General features: G+C 42.2%; 1 protein-coding gene across 1 annotated transcript; it reads right to left on the minus strand.

Moving 5' to 3' along the window:
* Window positions 1-6,293: 6,293 nt before the first annotated feature.
* On the minus strand, window positions 6,294-13,269 carry LOC104274050 (cell surface glycoprotein CD200 receptor 1-B-like; the record flags this gene model as incomplete). Its single annotated transcript, XM_009869566.1, has 6 exons — window positions 13,203-13,269; window positions 11,823-12,131; window positions 10,804-11,046; window positions 9,930-10,025; window positions 7,207-7,275; window positions 6,294-6,367 (listed from the first exon to the last, which is right to left on the minus strand). Coding segments are annotated over exons 1-6 (858 nt in total), but the record flags the coding sequence as incomplete, so codon positions are not given.
* Between the last annotated feature and the right edge of the window lie 2,302 nt (window positions 13,270-15,571).

The raw sequence follows: 15,571 nt of genomic DNA on the forward strand, positions 1-15,571 counted from the left end.
ACTAGAAGGCTGTGGCTCTCATCTTTCTCTGAAAATGGCATTGCTTATACGATTAATCAGGTAAAATAGCATCTACTTTCTACAGTAGACCTCAGTCTGCAATTTATTGGTTATGTATGAGGTTATTAACATTGTATGAGTGTGACACAGGTTTAGACTCATTCTGAGAAAGCATGACATTGTATCAAAGGTATTTTGTGACTGTATCCGAACTAAGCAAAATCACTGATAACCAAGATAATCTGAAAAGCCTCACTGATAAATGCCTGCTTAGTTTCTCTGAGCTGGATGTCTATTGCTGCTGTGAGTGATACAAGGCAGCATGTAAACCATGGAGTTAAAAAATAAACTGGCTATGATGTTTTCGTATAGTAGTGCAAGGCAGATGTCACCCAAGAACAAATAAGATGTTACATATTCTGTATTTGGATTTGGTAGATGAGCTTAGGTTTGTGGAAGCTGAAGCACAGGAGTGGTATTTAGCCAAGAATGACTAATTTCCAATTACGTACTGGGAAAAAAAAATCAAGAAGACCTGAAGTAAGTAAGTCTCTAAAGAGAAGTTCAGTGAAGAGCACTAGAAAATTCCAAAAGAAGTCACAATTTGAAATCTATTGTTCTTCCCTTCTCTCCCCACCACCTCCCTAAAAAAAGAATTTTAGAAAGAAAAACTTCCATAGGGAGGATCTGGCACCCACAAAAGCAAGTGAATGCAATTGTATTTAGTGCCAAAAAGAGAAGGAAAGAGATCTGAATAATAAAGTACTTAGAGAAGATAAAAATCAATAAATTGAGAAAATTAGTGCATAAGAGCATTGGGGAGACAACTTTGAGGAAACAAAGAGTGGGTAATTGCTTAAAGAAGCACCATTAAAAGCACAAACATGATCTATTCCAGGACAGAGAAGAGATAGGGAATGTAGTAGAAATTGGATAAATTATGAATCCTTTGCTGCCTTCAGCATGTGAAAGTCACATACTGATTGTAGACACCAAGTCAAGTAGTTGAGAACAAGCTACTTAACAAAAAAGACTTCACAAAAGCAGCAAGACCATGTCACAAAGATATCAAAACCAGCAGGATAATATTCCACAGGAGATACAGTTATTACAAGAGAAACAAGGAAAGTATTATTTTCTCATCAGAGAAGAAAAGCTATCACAAACAATGCCACAAAGGCTAGACCAGAAAATAGGGCTGAAAGAAATGCCAACTTAGAAAACCAAGGTTTTCACCAAACTAGTAAATACCATTAAGAACTTTGCTCCGTTTCCAAAGACTGCAGGAAAATTCTTTATCATCTTAGTTTCAACCCTGGTTTTGAAAATTGGGATTTGAAAAAAATACAGGTGGGAAACAGGCACTTTCTCAGCAGCCAGCCCAGGAGAACACAGCTCAGACAGGCTACCAGCTACCAGCCCCTGCAAGCAGCCCATCCACCCTGATGCACCAGTCCAGTAGCCAGGCCCTGCTGCAAACTGGTCCCTGCTTCTGGGACGGAGGGTGGTGGCAGAGGTGGACCTGGCTGCCAGCCCAGCACAAGCCTTTCTGACAGAGGAGGAGTCAAACCGCTGGTGAGCCACTGAAGCAGTGCCCTCACTTTTCCCCTGCTCCCCTGAGACGTGTGTGTCCTGGCTTTTAGCCCTTTGCTGTGCAGCTCATAAGATGAGGAGCACAGCACACGCCCCTCCTCAGTGATGGCAGAGAGGAAGCCATCAAAGCCCATGCCTGGTTTTCCACCCCAAAAGACGAACTCAGAGTGCTTCCCACGTGACAAGTCTGTCCTTCACCAGCCATTATTGGCATTTAAGACACCCAGAGACAGGCAGCTTGAATGATAAAAGTAATTAACCACACTATTAGGTATTAAGCTGCAGTGACCTAACATGATGCTCACTCTCTTAGCCTTATCGTTCTCTCCGTCAACCCCCTTCTCCAGTATCTCCCATTTTCCTCACTTTACTTCCATACAAAATCATGCAACTCGCAGATCTCTATGGCTAATCCCAAGCACCAAGGTCTTCCTTTTTCAGCGTGCACACAGGCCTACTGTTTTGGATAATCCCCATCTACCTCCTTTCAAAGACAGTGCTATTAGCAGAGCTGACAGGCCCACTAGAATTGTTATCACCTGTTGGCAGCTTGGATGTAATACGTACTCCCGAGGTCAAAAGCCCCAGCGAAATGCAGACAACTAAAAGAGAGGCAAACTCTGTTTCTGAAACTGCCTACCACTTGTGCCAGTGTTATAACACGTACAAAAGATGAGCAGAAAATTAACTGAGCTTGTTTGATTATTATGTTCTGCTTAGAAGCATTATTCATGACGCAGCCTTTCTCACAATCACCCCCGCTAGATACATTATTCTCTTTGGCCTAATAAGTTTTATTAATCATATACAACAAGCTTGAAGAGCACCAGGGCCAATTTTATTGCAGAAGAAAGATAGAACAATTAGGCAGCTGAGGCCTTTTTAGTGGCTGCAACACGTGGGTTTGCCTGAGCAGTAGGTTGATAACACGAGTTTTTTGTTGGCAGTGAATAGGTGATGATCAAAGTCTGACTAGGCCACAATGCTGTAAGCTAGTCTTCTGAGACATTGCAGCAGGACTTGCTCTTGAAATGTGAAATCAGGCAAACCATACTCTATGTGGTCATTAAGAGCCAGAGAAGTGCCAGGGGAGCCCATTTCACTGAGTACCTGCAGCACAAAGGGACCTATATTGTTGCCAGAGCACCTTGTTTCAGCACATCAAAGTCTCCTCAAAATTTCTAGGAAATGCTGACACATTGCAGGTGACTGGACCAATTCCAGGAAATACAAATTAAAGGGGAAAATGAAATAAGGAGCATAGAAGCCATGCTTTTCAGCCAGGGTTAATTATTGCAGATTTGTTTTTCCAGAGGGTTTTATCCCTCTGCACTATCTTCTCCCTGTCTGTCTGCATTGAATCTTGCTCTTCAACGTTTCACTTGGTACAAAGGAATTTCGAAAAATTCTTGCTTTGCACTCTAAAAATCACAACACGTGTGCATCATGGCTGCCAAAAGCAGACTGCTCCACAACCTAACTCTCTTCATTTTGACAGCTATGTCATCCTTCAGTTTGGCTGCAATGGTCCAGCTTCTAAATAAGACACATTCAAACTGCTGTCACTGTCCACAGGAATGGGCCGTGCCCACTTGTACTGAGAAACACCAGCCTAGAAGCCCAGCTTTAGACCCAGCTGGACAGTTCCCTAAGAAACAAAGAGATTTTTTTCCCCTCTATTTCAGAGGCTCCCAGTCACAACCAACCCCTTGACAGTAAGTGATTGTGGAAGGTCCCAGGTGTCAGGGAGAAAAAATAAAAGGAGGCTAGATCATGCCCACCATGCACTGCCAGCTGTATGCCAGCAGAACTGGGAAACCACTTCCTGAGAGTAAGATACTGCTGTGGATTTCACTAGAGCTATAAAACACTTTTCCCAGCTAGCATCACTGAAAACCTGTTTTCACTAATTTCAATCTGTCTATCGTTTATCAGAGGCTTTATAAAAGGAAATGGTGCATCTTCTGTCCCAAGGATGACATAGAATAACAGAATCACAGAAGGGGGTTGGAAGGGAGCTCTAGAGATCATCTAGTCCAACCCCCTGCCAGAGCAGGATCCCCTGGTGCAGCCACACAGGAACGCATCCAGGCGGGTTTTGAAAGTCTCCAGAGAAGGAGACTCCACAACCCCTCCGGGCAGCCTGTGCCAGTGCTCTGTCACCCTCACAGTAAAGAAGTTTCTCCTCATGTTGCGGTGGAACATCCTGTGTTCTAACTTACACCCATTATTCCTTGTTCTTGTACTGGGCACCACTGAGAAGAGATTGTCCCCTTCCTCTTGACACCCACCTGGAACCCAAAACTGGATACAGTATTCCAGGTATGAGACACTAAGAAACTGTACACAGCTCTGGAATAGCGACCCATCACTGGGATTTAACATCACAAGAAAGACTTTTTGTGCTTACCAGGCATGAATAGACTGCCTTTTGTAGGCACTTTTCATTAAGTCAGAGAGTCGCTCTTCTAGAATTATAGAATGATTTGGGTTGGAAGGGACCTCAAAGATCATCTAGTTCCACCCACTCTGCCATGGCAGGGGCACCTCAGGTTGCTCAAGGCTCCATCCAACCTGGCCTTGAACACTTCCAGGGACGGAGCATCCACAGCCTCCCTGGGCAACCTGTTCCAGTGCCTCACCACCCTCAGGATAAAGGACTTCTTCCTTACATCTAGCCTAAACCTACACTCTTCCAGCTTCTGCCCTTGTCCTATCACTACAGGCCCTTTTAAAAAGGCCTTCCTCAGCCTTCTTGTGGGCTCCCTTCAGGAAAGCTACCATAAGGACTCCCCGTAGCCTTCTCTTTTCCAGACTGAACAAACGTAACTCTCTCAGCCTCTACTCACAGGAAAGGTGTTCCAGCCCTCTGATCATCTTGGTAGCCTCCTCTGGACTCGCTCCAACAGCTACATATGTTTCTTGTGTTGGGGGTTCCAGAGCTGGACACAGTATTCCAGGTGGAGTCTCACAAGGGCAGAGTAGCTGGTCACACATCTCAGGATATGGTTGGCTTTCTGGGCTGCAAGTGCACACTGTTGGCTCATGTTGATCTTATCACTCACCAACACGCCCAAGTGCTTCTCCCCAGGACTGTTCTCAATCCACTCATTGCCCAGCCTTTGTCTGTGCTTGGGATTGCCTCGACTCAGGTGCAGGACCTTGCACTTGACCTTTTTAAACTTCATGAGGTTGGCCTGGGCCCACATCTCAAGCCTGTCAAAGTCCCTCTAGATGGCATCCATTCCCTCCAGTGTGTTGACCACAAAGTTGCCAAGGGTGCATTCGCTGTCACTGTCCATGTGGTCGTCAAAAAGATGTAAAATAGTACCGGTCCCAATACTGATCCCTGGGGGACACCACTTGTCACTGGTCTCCACTTGGACATTGAGCCATTGACCACAACTCTTTGAGTGTTATCTTCCAGGCAGTTCCTTGCCCACCAACTGGTCCATCCATCAGATCTATATCTTTCCAACCTGGAGATCAGATTGCCGTGCCTGGTCAAAAGCCTTGCACAAGTCCAGGTAGATGACATTGGTTGCTCTTCCCTTGTCAATTAATTCTGTTACTCCATCATAAAAGGCCACAAGATCTGTCAGGCAGGATTTTCCCTTGGTGAAGCCATGTTGGTTGCCACCAATCACCTCCACGTTTTCCATGTGCCATAGTGGAGCCTTCAGAAGGATCTGCTCCATGATCTTGCCAGGCACAGAGGTGAAACTGACTGCCTTGGAGTTGCCTTTCTAACTAAAATGAAAGGCTGGAGCAATGCCAGTAAGTGCTCACCCATGTCTAGTTAGAGGTGATAAAGTGAAGTGCAATTAAAAGGCACTAGGAGATCCTCATGACTAAGAATACTGACAGAGCAGAGGTGACTTCCCGCAGCGACAAGCAGCAGCCACAGGCCATTCAAAACACACATTTGAATGTAGTTGCTGCTGCATTATTGTTTGGAAGGTTTGACAGGTCTGACTAATGAAAACTGAAATTAAGAACTAGCCTGTAGTTGCTTAGCTGTTTTTCAGCTCAGGGGCATGAGGATGTGAAGAAATAAATTGTTTGAGTTTTTTGTTTGGTTTAGGGGGTTTTTTGTTTGTTTTAAACAAGCACACCTCCAGCATTTTTTCACAGCTTAATGCCCCTGTACTCAGTAAACCATGCTGTGATCTCAGCTTCTAGCAAACTGGTCAATAAACATTTTTCCAAATAGCCCCAGAAATCATTTAGGTAAATATTTGCATGTTTACTTCAAAATTAATCTTAAAAATTTGACATTTGCAATTTCTGATTTCTATACCCAGTACAATTTCAAACTGGCTTTTTTTTCTTCTATTATGAATGTGAACAGAACATTTAATTGAAAAAGAAATCTATTGAAAACATAAAAAATATGTGAAGATGACAAGTAGTAGATTGTCATCTGCCACATGTAACTACCTACTCAGAAAAAAAAACAAAAAACAAAAAACAAACAAATAAAAAAAAAACCAAAATAACTCATTTATATCTGCATTTCTGCTGGATGCATTTCTTTAACCTTCTGTGTTTTGAGGTTACCTGTCACTTCCTGGTTTCTACCACAAAACTGCATAGAGAATCCAGGTGCAAAAATGGAAAAAAGTGCTACGTATTCACTAGCAGTCTATCACTGTGGCACAAGTATCTCAATTATTGATTTGATGGGAAACACCACATACCTTGGAGCCCATTTTCAAACAAAATTCAGATATGTATTTAAAAATTTCAAATGGTTCAAGAGCCATACTGGTATCTAGAGAAAGAGAGAAATAATTTACTAAAACCTGTTGTTTTCCCCCACTGTCTTTAGGTCAGGAGAGACAAAAGATTTTGCAGGGCGGTTTTAAGTGTTCTGCTGGCCTGCTCTGCAGTAAAGTCTGAGATTTGCTAACTGAAATGCAAGTTCATGTGTGGTGGTTTGGCCCTGGCCAGAGGCCAGGCACTCACCAAAGTCGCTCTATCACTCCCCTTTTAGATGGACAGGGGAGAGGGAAGATGTAAAAAGAGGCCCGTGGGTTAAGATAAAAAAGCAGTTTAATAAAGCAATAGCAAATACCGCGCATGGAAGCAAAGCAAAACAAAGATTATTCTCTACTTCCCATCAGCAGGCGATGTCTGGCCACTTTTGTAGGAAGCAGGGCTCCAGAACGCGTAGCGGTTGCTCGGGAGGACAAGCACAAAACAGCGAATGCCCGCCCCACTTCCCTCTTCCTTCTCCCTTTTATGTCTGAGCTGACATCATATGGTATGGAATACCCCTTTGGTCAGTTTGGGTCAGCTGGCCCAGCTCTATCCCCTCCCAAGATGTTACCCACCCCCAGTCTACTGTTGGGGGAACGTTGGAAAACAAAAACAAAAACCAAAACCACAGCCTTGGTGCTGTGTGAGCACTGCTCAGCAGTAGCCAAAACACTGGGGTGCTATCAACACCCTTCTAGCTACCACTCCAAAGAGAAAAACAAAAACAACCAGCACTGAGAGAGCTGCTATGGGAAGATTGACTTCACCTCAGCCTGACCCAATACATCATGTAACTGAGTATTATTACTTGCTGAACTGTTATTAGGCTGCTGGTTAATTTCTCATATGTACCATTTGTGGTTGGTAATTCTCGTAGATAGCCTCTGATAAGACATCTGCTTTCGCACGTGATAGTGTAGCCTGCAATACAAAGAAAAACACACACCATTGTATTACATGCTAGAATTCTGAGGAACCATCATACCTATAGAGTCCAACCAAAAAACAAGACCATAAGTAACCCAGTACGTAACACTACTTTTGTAAAAGAACAGCAAAGTTATTTCTCTAACCTCTGGGAGCAAAGAGGTAGGGCACAGAGGGTGAAACTTAAACTGATAGACAGATGCAACAACTGCCTTCACAAAGCCTAAACAGGACAGCCTTTTATTTTACTTTTTTCGTAATGTGATGGAAGACAAATTTTGAAGTGTCGGTATTTTCAGCAAAATAGATGATAATGAAGAACGCTAACTTCTCTGAAAAAAAATCCAGTCAGGCCACAGGCAATCCAATTTAGGCACCTAAAATTACTGAAAGCTTTTAACTTTGATCTCTGCAACTCCCACTCCTGTCCTTCAAATTGTTGTGAATGCCATAGAAAAGCATATCAGGAAATTAATCATTCTAACTTCAGAGCACTGTTGGATTAGTTGGCAACAAACATGGCACACAGCCATTCGTGAAAACATACTATGAAATAATTGCTCTTTCAATGCACATTAAATGAGGTAGAAACCCTGAGGAAAAAGCAGCATATTACATTGCTGTTAAATATGTATCACAACACACTGGAATTAGGGAAGTAAAAGTTGTGGTGGCGAATTTATCACTGCTATTTCCTAGCTTCTGAGTGTTTGAATTGAAACTTAAAACCGAAGTTTCATAGCTGTGTTTGTCTCTAATAGAGCATAAGGAAGCGCACCCCTTTCCCTCATTGTAAAATGCATGTTTGTTTTCAGCCAATATCTTTAATCAGGCAGGTTTCTTCCATCAAGGGCAATACACATTCTTAAGCGAAAGATCAGAGTTAAGATTACTCTGTGAAGAAGAAAAGTGAAAACATTAACTACTGGGAGATTTAAAATTCAGCTTAATCACTGTAAATTTAATTTATAGCATCCTTAGGCAGGAAACGCACTACTCCACTCTTGATCTAGTACTTAAGCAATTACTCAGATGCTCTGAATATACATGAAGTTAAGGCCATTTGGACAATAGACACCCTCCCACATACACTGTTCCTCATTCCTCCCTCCAAGCACATGCAGAGAAAAAAGGGAGCTTTGTCAGAGCAGACACATTGTAATGAAATTATAAATTTTGCTGAAGAATACAGACACACATACAAAAAAAAACCCAAACCACAAAGCACACAAAAATCCCACTTACTGCAGATGGTACTGCCGACCCACATGCCAATATATGTAACCTGAAAGCTGAAAGTAGGATATCAGGAAATTAAAATGTTTTGATGGGGCAAGGTGCGCAGCTGTTATGTTTAAAGTTCTCCTCTAGCTGCCCTCAGCTGTTGAGAGACTTTCTTCAAAATATGGTTAAGTTCTTATTTTTTTATATGGTGTTCTTGAACATACTACTGTTTTATTTTTCCCTTTGTTGAAACTTTTGCTCACCCTGGGAACTCGGTTAGGTGCATTTTTCCTCAGTTCTGTGGGGACACATTGGGCCAAGGAAGCCATCTGAGCACATTTTCTCCTGTCCTCACCTGCCGCGAAGAAGCACATCACTCTGTGACAGGGATAGGCTCCTGTCAAATTGCTGCAAGCATGGGTCAGCACTGCTATTGCTGACGACAACTGCCCTTCTGTTTCCTTCTCCTGGCTTTCTGTTTCCCTCACCCTGCATCCTCTGCTTTTCCAGTTCACACCTCCCCTCATTGTCCCCTCTTGTCCTCTCTCTTCCATCCCTTTTGTTCAGGTCTGGTTCGTGGCATGTATCTGCAATGTAACATGTCCAATGCAGAAGGAATAATCTGAAAGACATTGAGCGCAAATTCAAACCCCATACAAGCAGTAAAGCCAAGCACTGAGGCAATGGAGGGGAGTAAATCAGGCATGCTGATTCCCTGCAGGTTCCTTCCATTTACAGTTCACCCAACTCCACGTTGCCTTCTCCCAGTGCTTCATCTCCTGGTCTCCTGAAAACACTCTTGCCTCCACTTTTGAGCCTCCACCTGGGGTTTGTTCCCCATCACATGCATCTCACTCAACTCTTGGAACAGCAAACCATCACCTGCGCTCTCAGTATCAAATTATTCAGCATCAGCTTGACCCAGTGTCAATGAATTCTACACAGCCTGAGAAACTGAATGTACAAGAGGGAAGTACATACATTTGATCTATCCTTACAATTTCTCAAGGGAAAACTTATGGTTCCTGATGGAAGCAGGGAGCTTGTTTCTGTCTAGTCCTTAGACTAGTTTGTGAACTGTCATTCTTATGCATAGAATTTTGTCTGTAAATGCAGAACAATCAAAATAATTCTAAAAACTCAAAACATACTTACACTTAGAAAGGATCCTTTTCATCCTGGATTACTCTTCACCATGCATATAATACATTAATATAATAACTATGGCTCTTACAAACCTCTGGGCTTGTTTTCAAGTTCCACCCCTTATTTTATTAGGACTTTTCCCCAAGGATAATGCACAACATATGGACATTTTCCTCAATCCTTGCGTGCCATTCCTCAGCAATAAATTACACGCCCTTGTACCTGCACGTAGTCAGCAATTGAATTGTAATACATTTCAGGCTCATCAAATGACTTACCTGTGTACCTGAAAATCAAATATAAAATCACACCACTGACAGCAGCAACACCTACAGATCCTCCTATCAGGAGATAGAGAAGCCTGGGAGAAGTACCTGAGAGGTGAGAAGAGAAAGTTAGTTACAAAGCTAGACATCAGTATCCATAACCACAGTCAGAGAGAGAGAGATAGCCAGAGGAGAAAGATAGCCCTCTACGCTCACAGCTCAAATGAGCTGAGAGACACAGATGAGACGACTTTATGCCAGCCAGCAACAGGAAGCTGCCTCACACATTCAGTCATTTGTGTGTATAAACATGATTTCATTTTCACAGTCTCCTTTTCTTCCAATTATATTAGGCCTGCAACAATGGAACTGACCAGTCACCTCTGCAAAATGCTGTTATAAACAACTGCCCTATGCTGACTTCTGTCCTTCATGCGTCTACTGAGATATTTTTGGTGATAGGAGCACTTATTTGGCTGTTCTAACAAATCCAGCACTGCTAGCTGAGAAGCTGAATTCTACCCTTTGCTACCTTTTGCCCTGAGAAAGATCACTTGAAAGTCAAAGACAGACATTCTCCAAGGAATTTTTCTCCAGACGATTACCACTGTGGAAAGCTGGACATGGAGAACGAGGAACTCTTGTCAATCAGAACAGAGATAGAAAAAAACACACACTGAAAGTTTCTCCATAAAATGCCACGAAACACTTGGTTTCAACTGACTAAGTCAAAAATACATTTTCTCTACCACCATGCACTAAGACTTCGGCTTAACCCCATTAAACAATCTGCAGAGTCCTGACATTCCATTGGAACAGCCACACAGAGCAGCACAAAGAAGTCCAAGAGCATGATGAAGAGGAATTTCAGGGTGATGTTATTTACATGACAGGGACAGGGTCTGGTTTGTAGCTGGGTGAGTAACCAGGCAGGTGACGGTGGGAAGTGTGCTGTTGACCCAGTCTATGTGGCTCACTCTGGTCACTGTTCCATCGAGGTGATGGACTTCTTCCTCGGTGCTGTGATTACTTGCAGGGATCCAGGAGATGTCAGCAGCTGGCTTTCCAGCAGCTGCTTGACAAACAGCCACCCTGCTCTTGTCACAGGTCAGAGTCACTGTAGGAGGGACTACACAAGAAGAAAATAAAAGATCAAAACCATTATTTCTAGTTCAGTATAAAACTGCCAACTGAGAAACTGAAAAATAGGTGGTATTTTTCATTTGCATGACTGATTCAAGAGATCTTAAAATAATTTGGAATATTAGCACCAATATTAGATCTTTAGGGGGAAAAAATAATTGAAAACCCAAAATGTCTAAGATGATTATTTCCAAAACTAGCTAGCTGCATCTAAAAGTGCTGCTTCCCCATGTTTTCCAAAAGGTGATTAGAGCACTAACAGGAGGAGATGACAGAGAGAGGTGGATTAAATGAAGATTTATAAGTATGGCAGCATACATACTGAAGAAAACACAGTTTGCTGAGTCTCCACCTAAAATATTCAGGAGATTGGGTAGGTAGAATCAAGAATTTGACAGTAGGGAAATAAGGGAGGAATCAGACAAAACTGTGCAACAACATTCAAACCGCAGGATACACCCAAAGAGGTCTCTCAGACACTAGGCAGACTTTTATATTTGGGCATTTTAAAACCTCCCCTTTCATGAGTTAGAAGTCAAAAAAACAAACAAACCCCCCTCCAGCTTATTCCTCCATAGAACAGCCAAGTCCTACTGCTTAATTCATGCCTTTTCCCCTTCTCTGAGTAGCGAGACTAAATCAGTTTACCTCTTTATTTTCAATTTCAGTATGCATCCAAAATGAATTTAGTCTTTTGCCTCCAACTCAAATCATTTTTATCTGCACACAAACAAACAGAAATAATCACAAAGCATGTCTTACCTGTCACAGACAGAGAAGAAGGAAAGTGAAAATTCCCTTCACTGCTGACAACCTCACAGGTGTAATTTCCCTCATCACTGAGGTTCACAGGGTAAATACGAAGAGCAGGGTCACTGCCAGGGGAATATTTCCACATCATCCTCTCACTGCAGTTTACCTTCCTTGTCTCATTGTGATCACTTCTGTAGCTCAACAAGCAGCAAGTGCTGCATTTCATTTTCCATGTCACCATTAGCAAAGATGCCTCAGAGACATAAGGGCAACTCAGCAGAGCCTCATGACCAGTCTCCACACTCACCATGTTGTAAGCTATGTCAGGAAAAAAAAAAAAAAAAAAAAAGACATTAAAAACGATGCTAGAGCCATCATCAAAGCATAGGAAACTCTTGGCTTCATCACACTTAAAAATTTCCTCTTCCTTACTGTACTGGCAGCCTTGGGGACACATTGCTTTGTGCAACCATATATAAGTATGGTCAGGTCCATATAACAGGTCCAGCTTCCTGCTGTCAGTCTTTGAAGTCTGGAAATGTGGTGGAGATGGTGCTTTTCTGCTGTGGATGCTATGCAGGTATGTAATGAATGCAAGTCCTCCACCCTTTCTTTCTTTTTTTTTTAGGCAATAGATTTCTATTGCTTGTATATGGTCTTCAAAAAATTGATGGCGTGGGCAAGATTCACCCTTAAGGGAAAGAAAACTACTTTTTCAAAACATTTCTGTATTACTGAATTAGGTGCCTTGATTCCCGTTCGGTCCCCATGTGTTGCCTGATCTAGTCAAGAGGTGGCGTCCCTGGTGGCAGGGAGGCTGGATTAAAATGATCTCTAAGGTCCCTTCCAGCTTAGGCCATTCTATGATTGAAGTGCACATAAAACTGGGCCTAGCAGTGAAGCATACAACTGTACAAGGTGCAGTTTTTCACAAGGCATATTTAGGAAGAGGCGTAAGTAGAATCATAGAATCACAGAATGGCCTAGGCTGGAAGGGACCTTAGAGATCGTTTAATCCAACCTCCCTGTCATGGGCAGGAACACCTCTCAACTAGATCAGGCAACACATGGGGACCGAAAGGGGATCAAACCCGCAACCTTGGTGAAGTAGAGCCCTTTCCTATGAGAAATCATAGTTCTCCTGATACTGTCCAAGCTGAACAGGAGAACATCTTCAGATGATCTGTGTTGGATTCCTACCAGATATATCATCCTGTGCTACTCTGAGAGGCACACAATTATTTTTCAAGCTGACGTGACATCGCTTTTTGCATTCACATTAAACAATAAGCAAGATTTCTGGTGAACTACAAAGTTTCAATGTACTGGAGAGCTGGAAATACAGACTAACAAAGAATGCTGTGTGTAATTTTGGATCTTCTCACTTACCTGGCCCTTCAGCAAGACTGATTAGCAAGAAAAGGAGTGACACCAGAACTGCCCATGTCTGAGCCATCTTTAACAGAAGGAATCAGCACTGCAGAAAGCAAAAGCAAAGAAAATGACACGTAGTCACAAATCGCTGTGCAAGTCCCTTCAAAGAGTACATGTTGTAAAACCTCTGTTTCCTCTTCACACAGAAGTTCTAAATGAGGCCCCATGTCAAGTATCATTCTTGTGCTGAAGAAGGTAAAGCAAAAAGGGTTCTGAAAATAAAAAAACCACTACTGCTTACAAACAAGTTCTAAAAATCCAGGATCTCTGACACCATTTTACAGGTCTCTACCTGCTCACTATTCATGCTGAACTAGCTAGCACAAAGTTGGCTACAGACCTTTTATTGCCGCTTTGTAGACTTACCCACAGTACATGAAAAAAAGGTTTTACAGAAGCAAATGTGCGCACACTGCAACTTTTTCAGAAAAAAATGAGGTAACAGCATGTATAGGGAAATTCAGGATCTAGATTTCATCAACTATTTGGAAAATAAATTTTTCCTAACCTTTATATGCTTTTAATTTCTTGAACAGTAACTCTACTTCAGTAGTAGAACAAAAAGGGCAGCAGTCCTATTGGAAGAGATAAAAATTCGAGCTTGTTCCCTGCTTTCATAGACACAGTGAAATAAAAGGCATCTAGTAACCTACACTAATCTACAACTATATATGCTTTTTAACAGACCATATCTTATAAACTACTAGCTTCTTTTTGGCAAAAAGGGCAGTAGTTCACTGGTAAGATTGAGACAGTACTGTCATCCTAACAGACTGCTTTCTGGTTCCACAAAAATACAGAACTCCATGCTATCCAAAAGCTTCCCAATCAAAGTATCTGTGGTTACCAGTGGAGAATTTTGATTAAAATCCATTCAGCTGTTGCTTGAATGTGGATTTGACCAAGAACACCACCAGTACTTTCCTGTGTTTAGCTATCATACATAAATGACATCAATTTGGCATAGCAAACTTGCATGACACTGTACTGAACAGTATCCACATGCATTCCCACAGTCAAGATCCCAACCTCTTCTGCTCAAGTGCCAAGGACTGCAGTTGGGCACATGTGGGTCCTTTCACAGCAGAAGGCTTCCCAGCCAATGCGGTGCTGCGCTCCCAGGTAGCTGCACATAAAGCCGAGGTCTCAGAGCGTGTGCCTGTTTCTGCAACACTACAGCAGCCATATCCTGAGCGCGGCTTTTTCATGTTCCTGTCAAAAATTGGTGGCCACACTCTTGTCTTGAGGCTCCCAGTGGCCTGCCCATAAAGCTATCTCATTTTCCACCACTTGCCTCTGCATTCCCTCAGATTGTCTTCTAGGTAGTCCTTTTTTCTCCTTCACGGCATCATTTGTATCTCTTTAATCACTTACTTTCCAAATGAGTCACCCGCAGCTAGAGATGACTTGAAAATGGTGCTTCCATCCTGTGGGAAATACTAATCCATGGTTTTCATTCCCAACTCAAAACCCAATACACACCAGACAAGCACATATCTTTGTGCAATGGTTGATTCAGAAAGACAAGACTTCACATTTAGGTCATGCACTATTCACACCCATTTTTAAACACAAGCATGCTCCTCAATAGGGGCTGGGAGGAGGAGGAAAGGCAGCGAGGGCTCACTGTGCACACAGAAACCTAAATCTTCATCTGGTATCACCTGCTGTAAAAGTTCAATGATTCAATGATGCACCATTAAAAATTTTCATTTTAAATGTAAAATATATCAAGTGAGGACCCCTGGTGCACAGCAGAAAAAAACAGAACGTGGCCACACTTGTGGCACAGAAAGAACAAATGCTGCCATATTTGTGAGCCAAGTGCAAGAAGCAATAGTGTTTTCTGAAACACAACATAATATGTATGCACGTTCAGAAAACAGCCTGATGGTTTTCTGCACAGCTTTAACAAAACACTGATGCACCCGAAGGAAAAGCTCTCATTGCAACCTGAAAACAATGCCAGTGCAACCACATTGATCAGTATTCCACTACTAACACGGAACAGGCAACGTAACTTTTATATTACAAAGCTCTCAAGTTTAATTTTGGCTTACTTAAAATCTTTCCTACAAATGGTTTGGTTGGTTTTTTTTTCATTTTACTCAATACTGTCAATAAGGCTTCGAGGTTTTTGCAATTTGGATAAATTATGCATGCAAAAGTTGCTTTCAATCAGAAAGTTTGAAAGTTTGAATTTTTTTTAACCAAAATATAAAAAAGATGCTTTGGGACTGAAATTATATACTGAATTTGACCCAAATTGCAAATAAGTTTTCTGTCTCTTTCAAAAGAAAAGTAAAAAAAAAAACCTCCACAAT

This window comes from Apaloderma vittatum, unplaced genomic scaffold (genome assembly GCF_000703405.1).
Source record: "Apaloderma vittatum isolate BGI_N311 unplaced genomic scaffold, ASM70340v1 scaffold9525, whole genome shotgun sequence".
Taxonomy (NCBI): Eukaryota; Metazoa; Chordata; class Aves; order Trogoniformes; family Trogonidae; genus Apaloderma; species Apaloderma vittatum.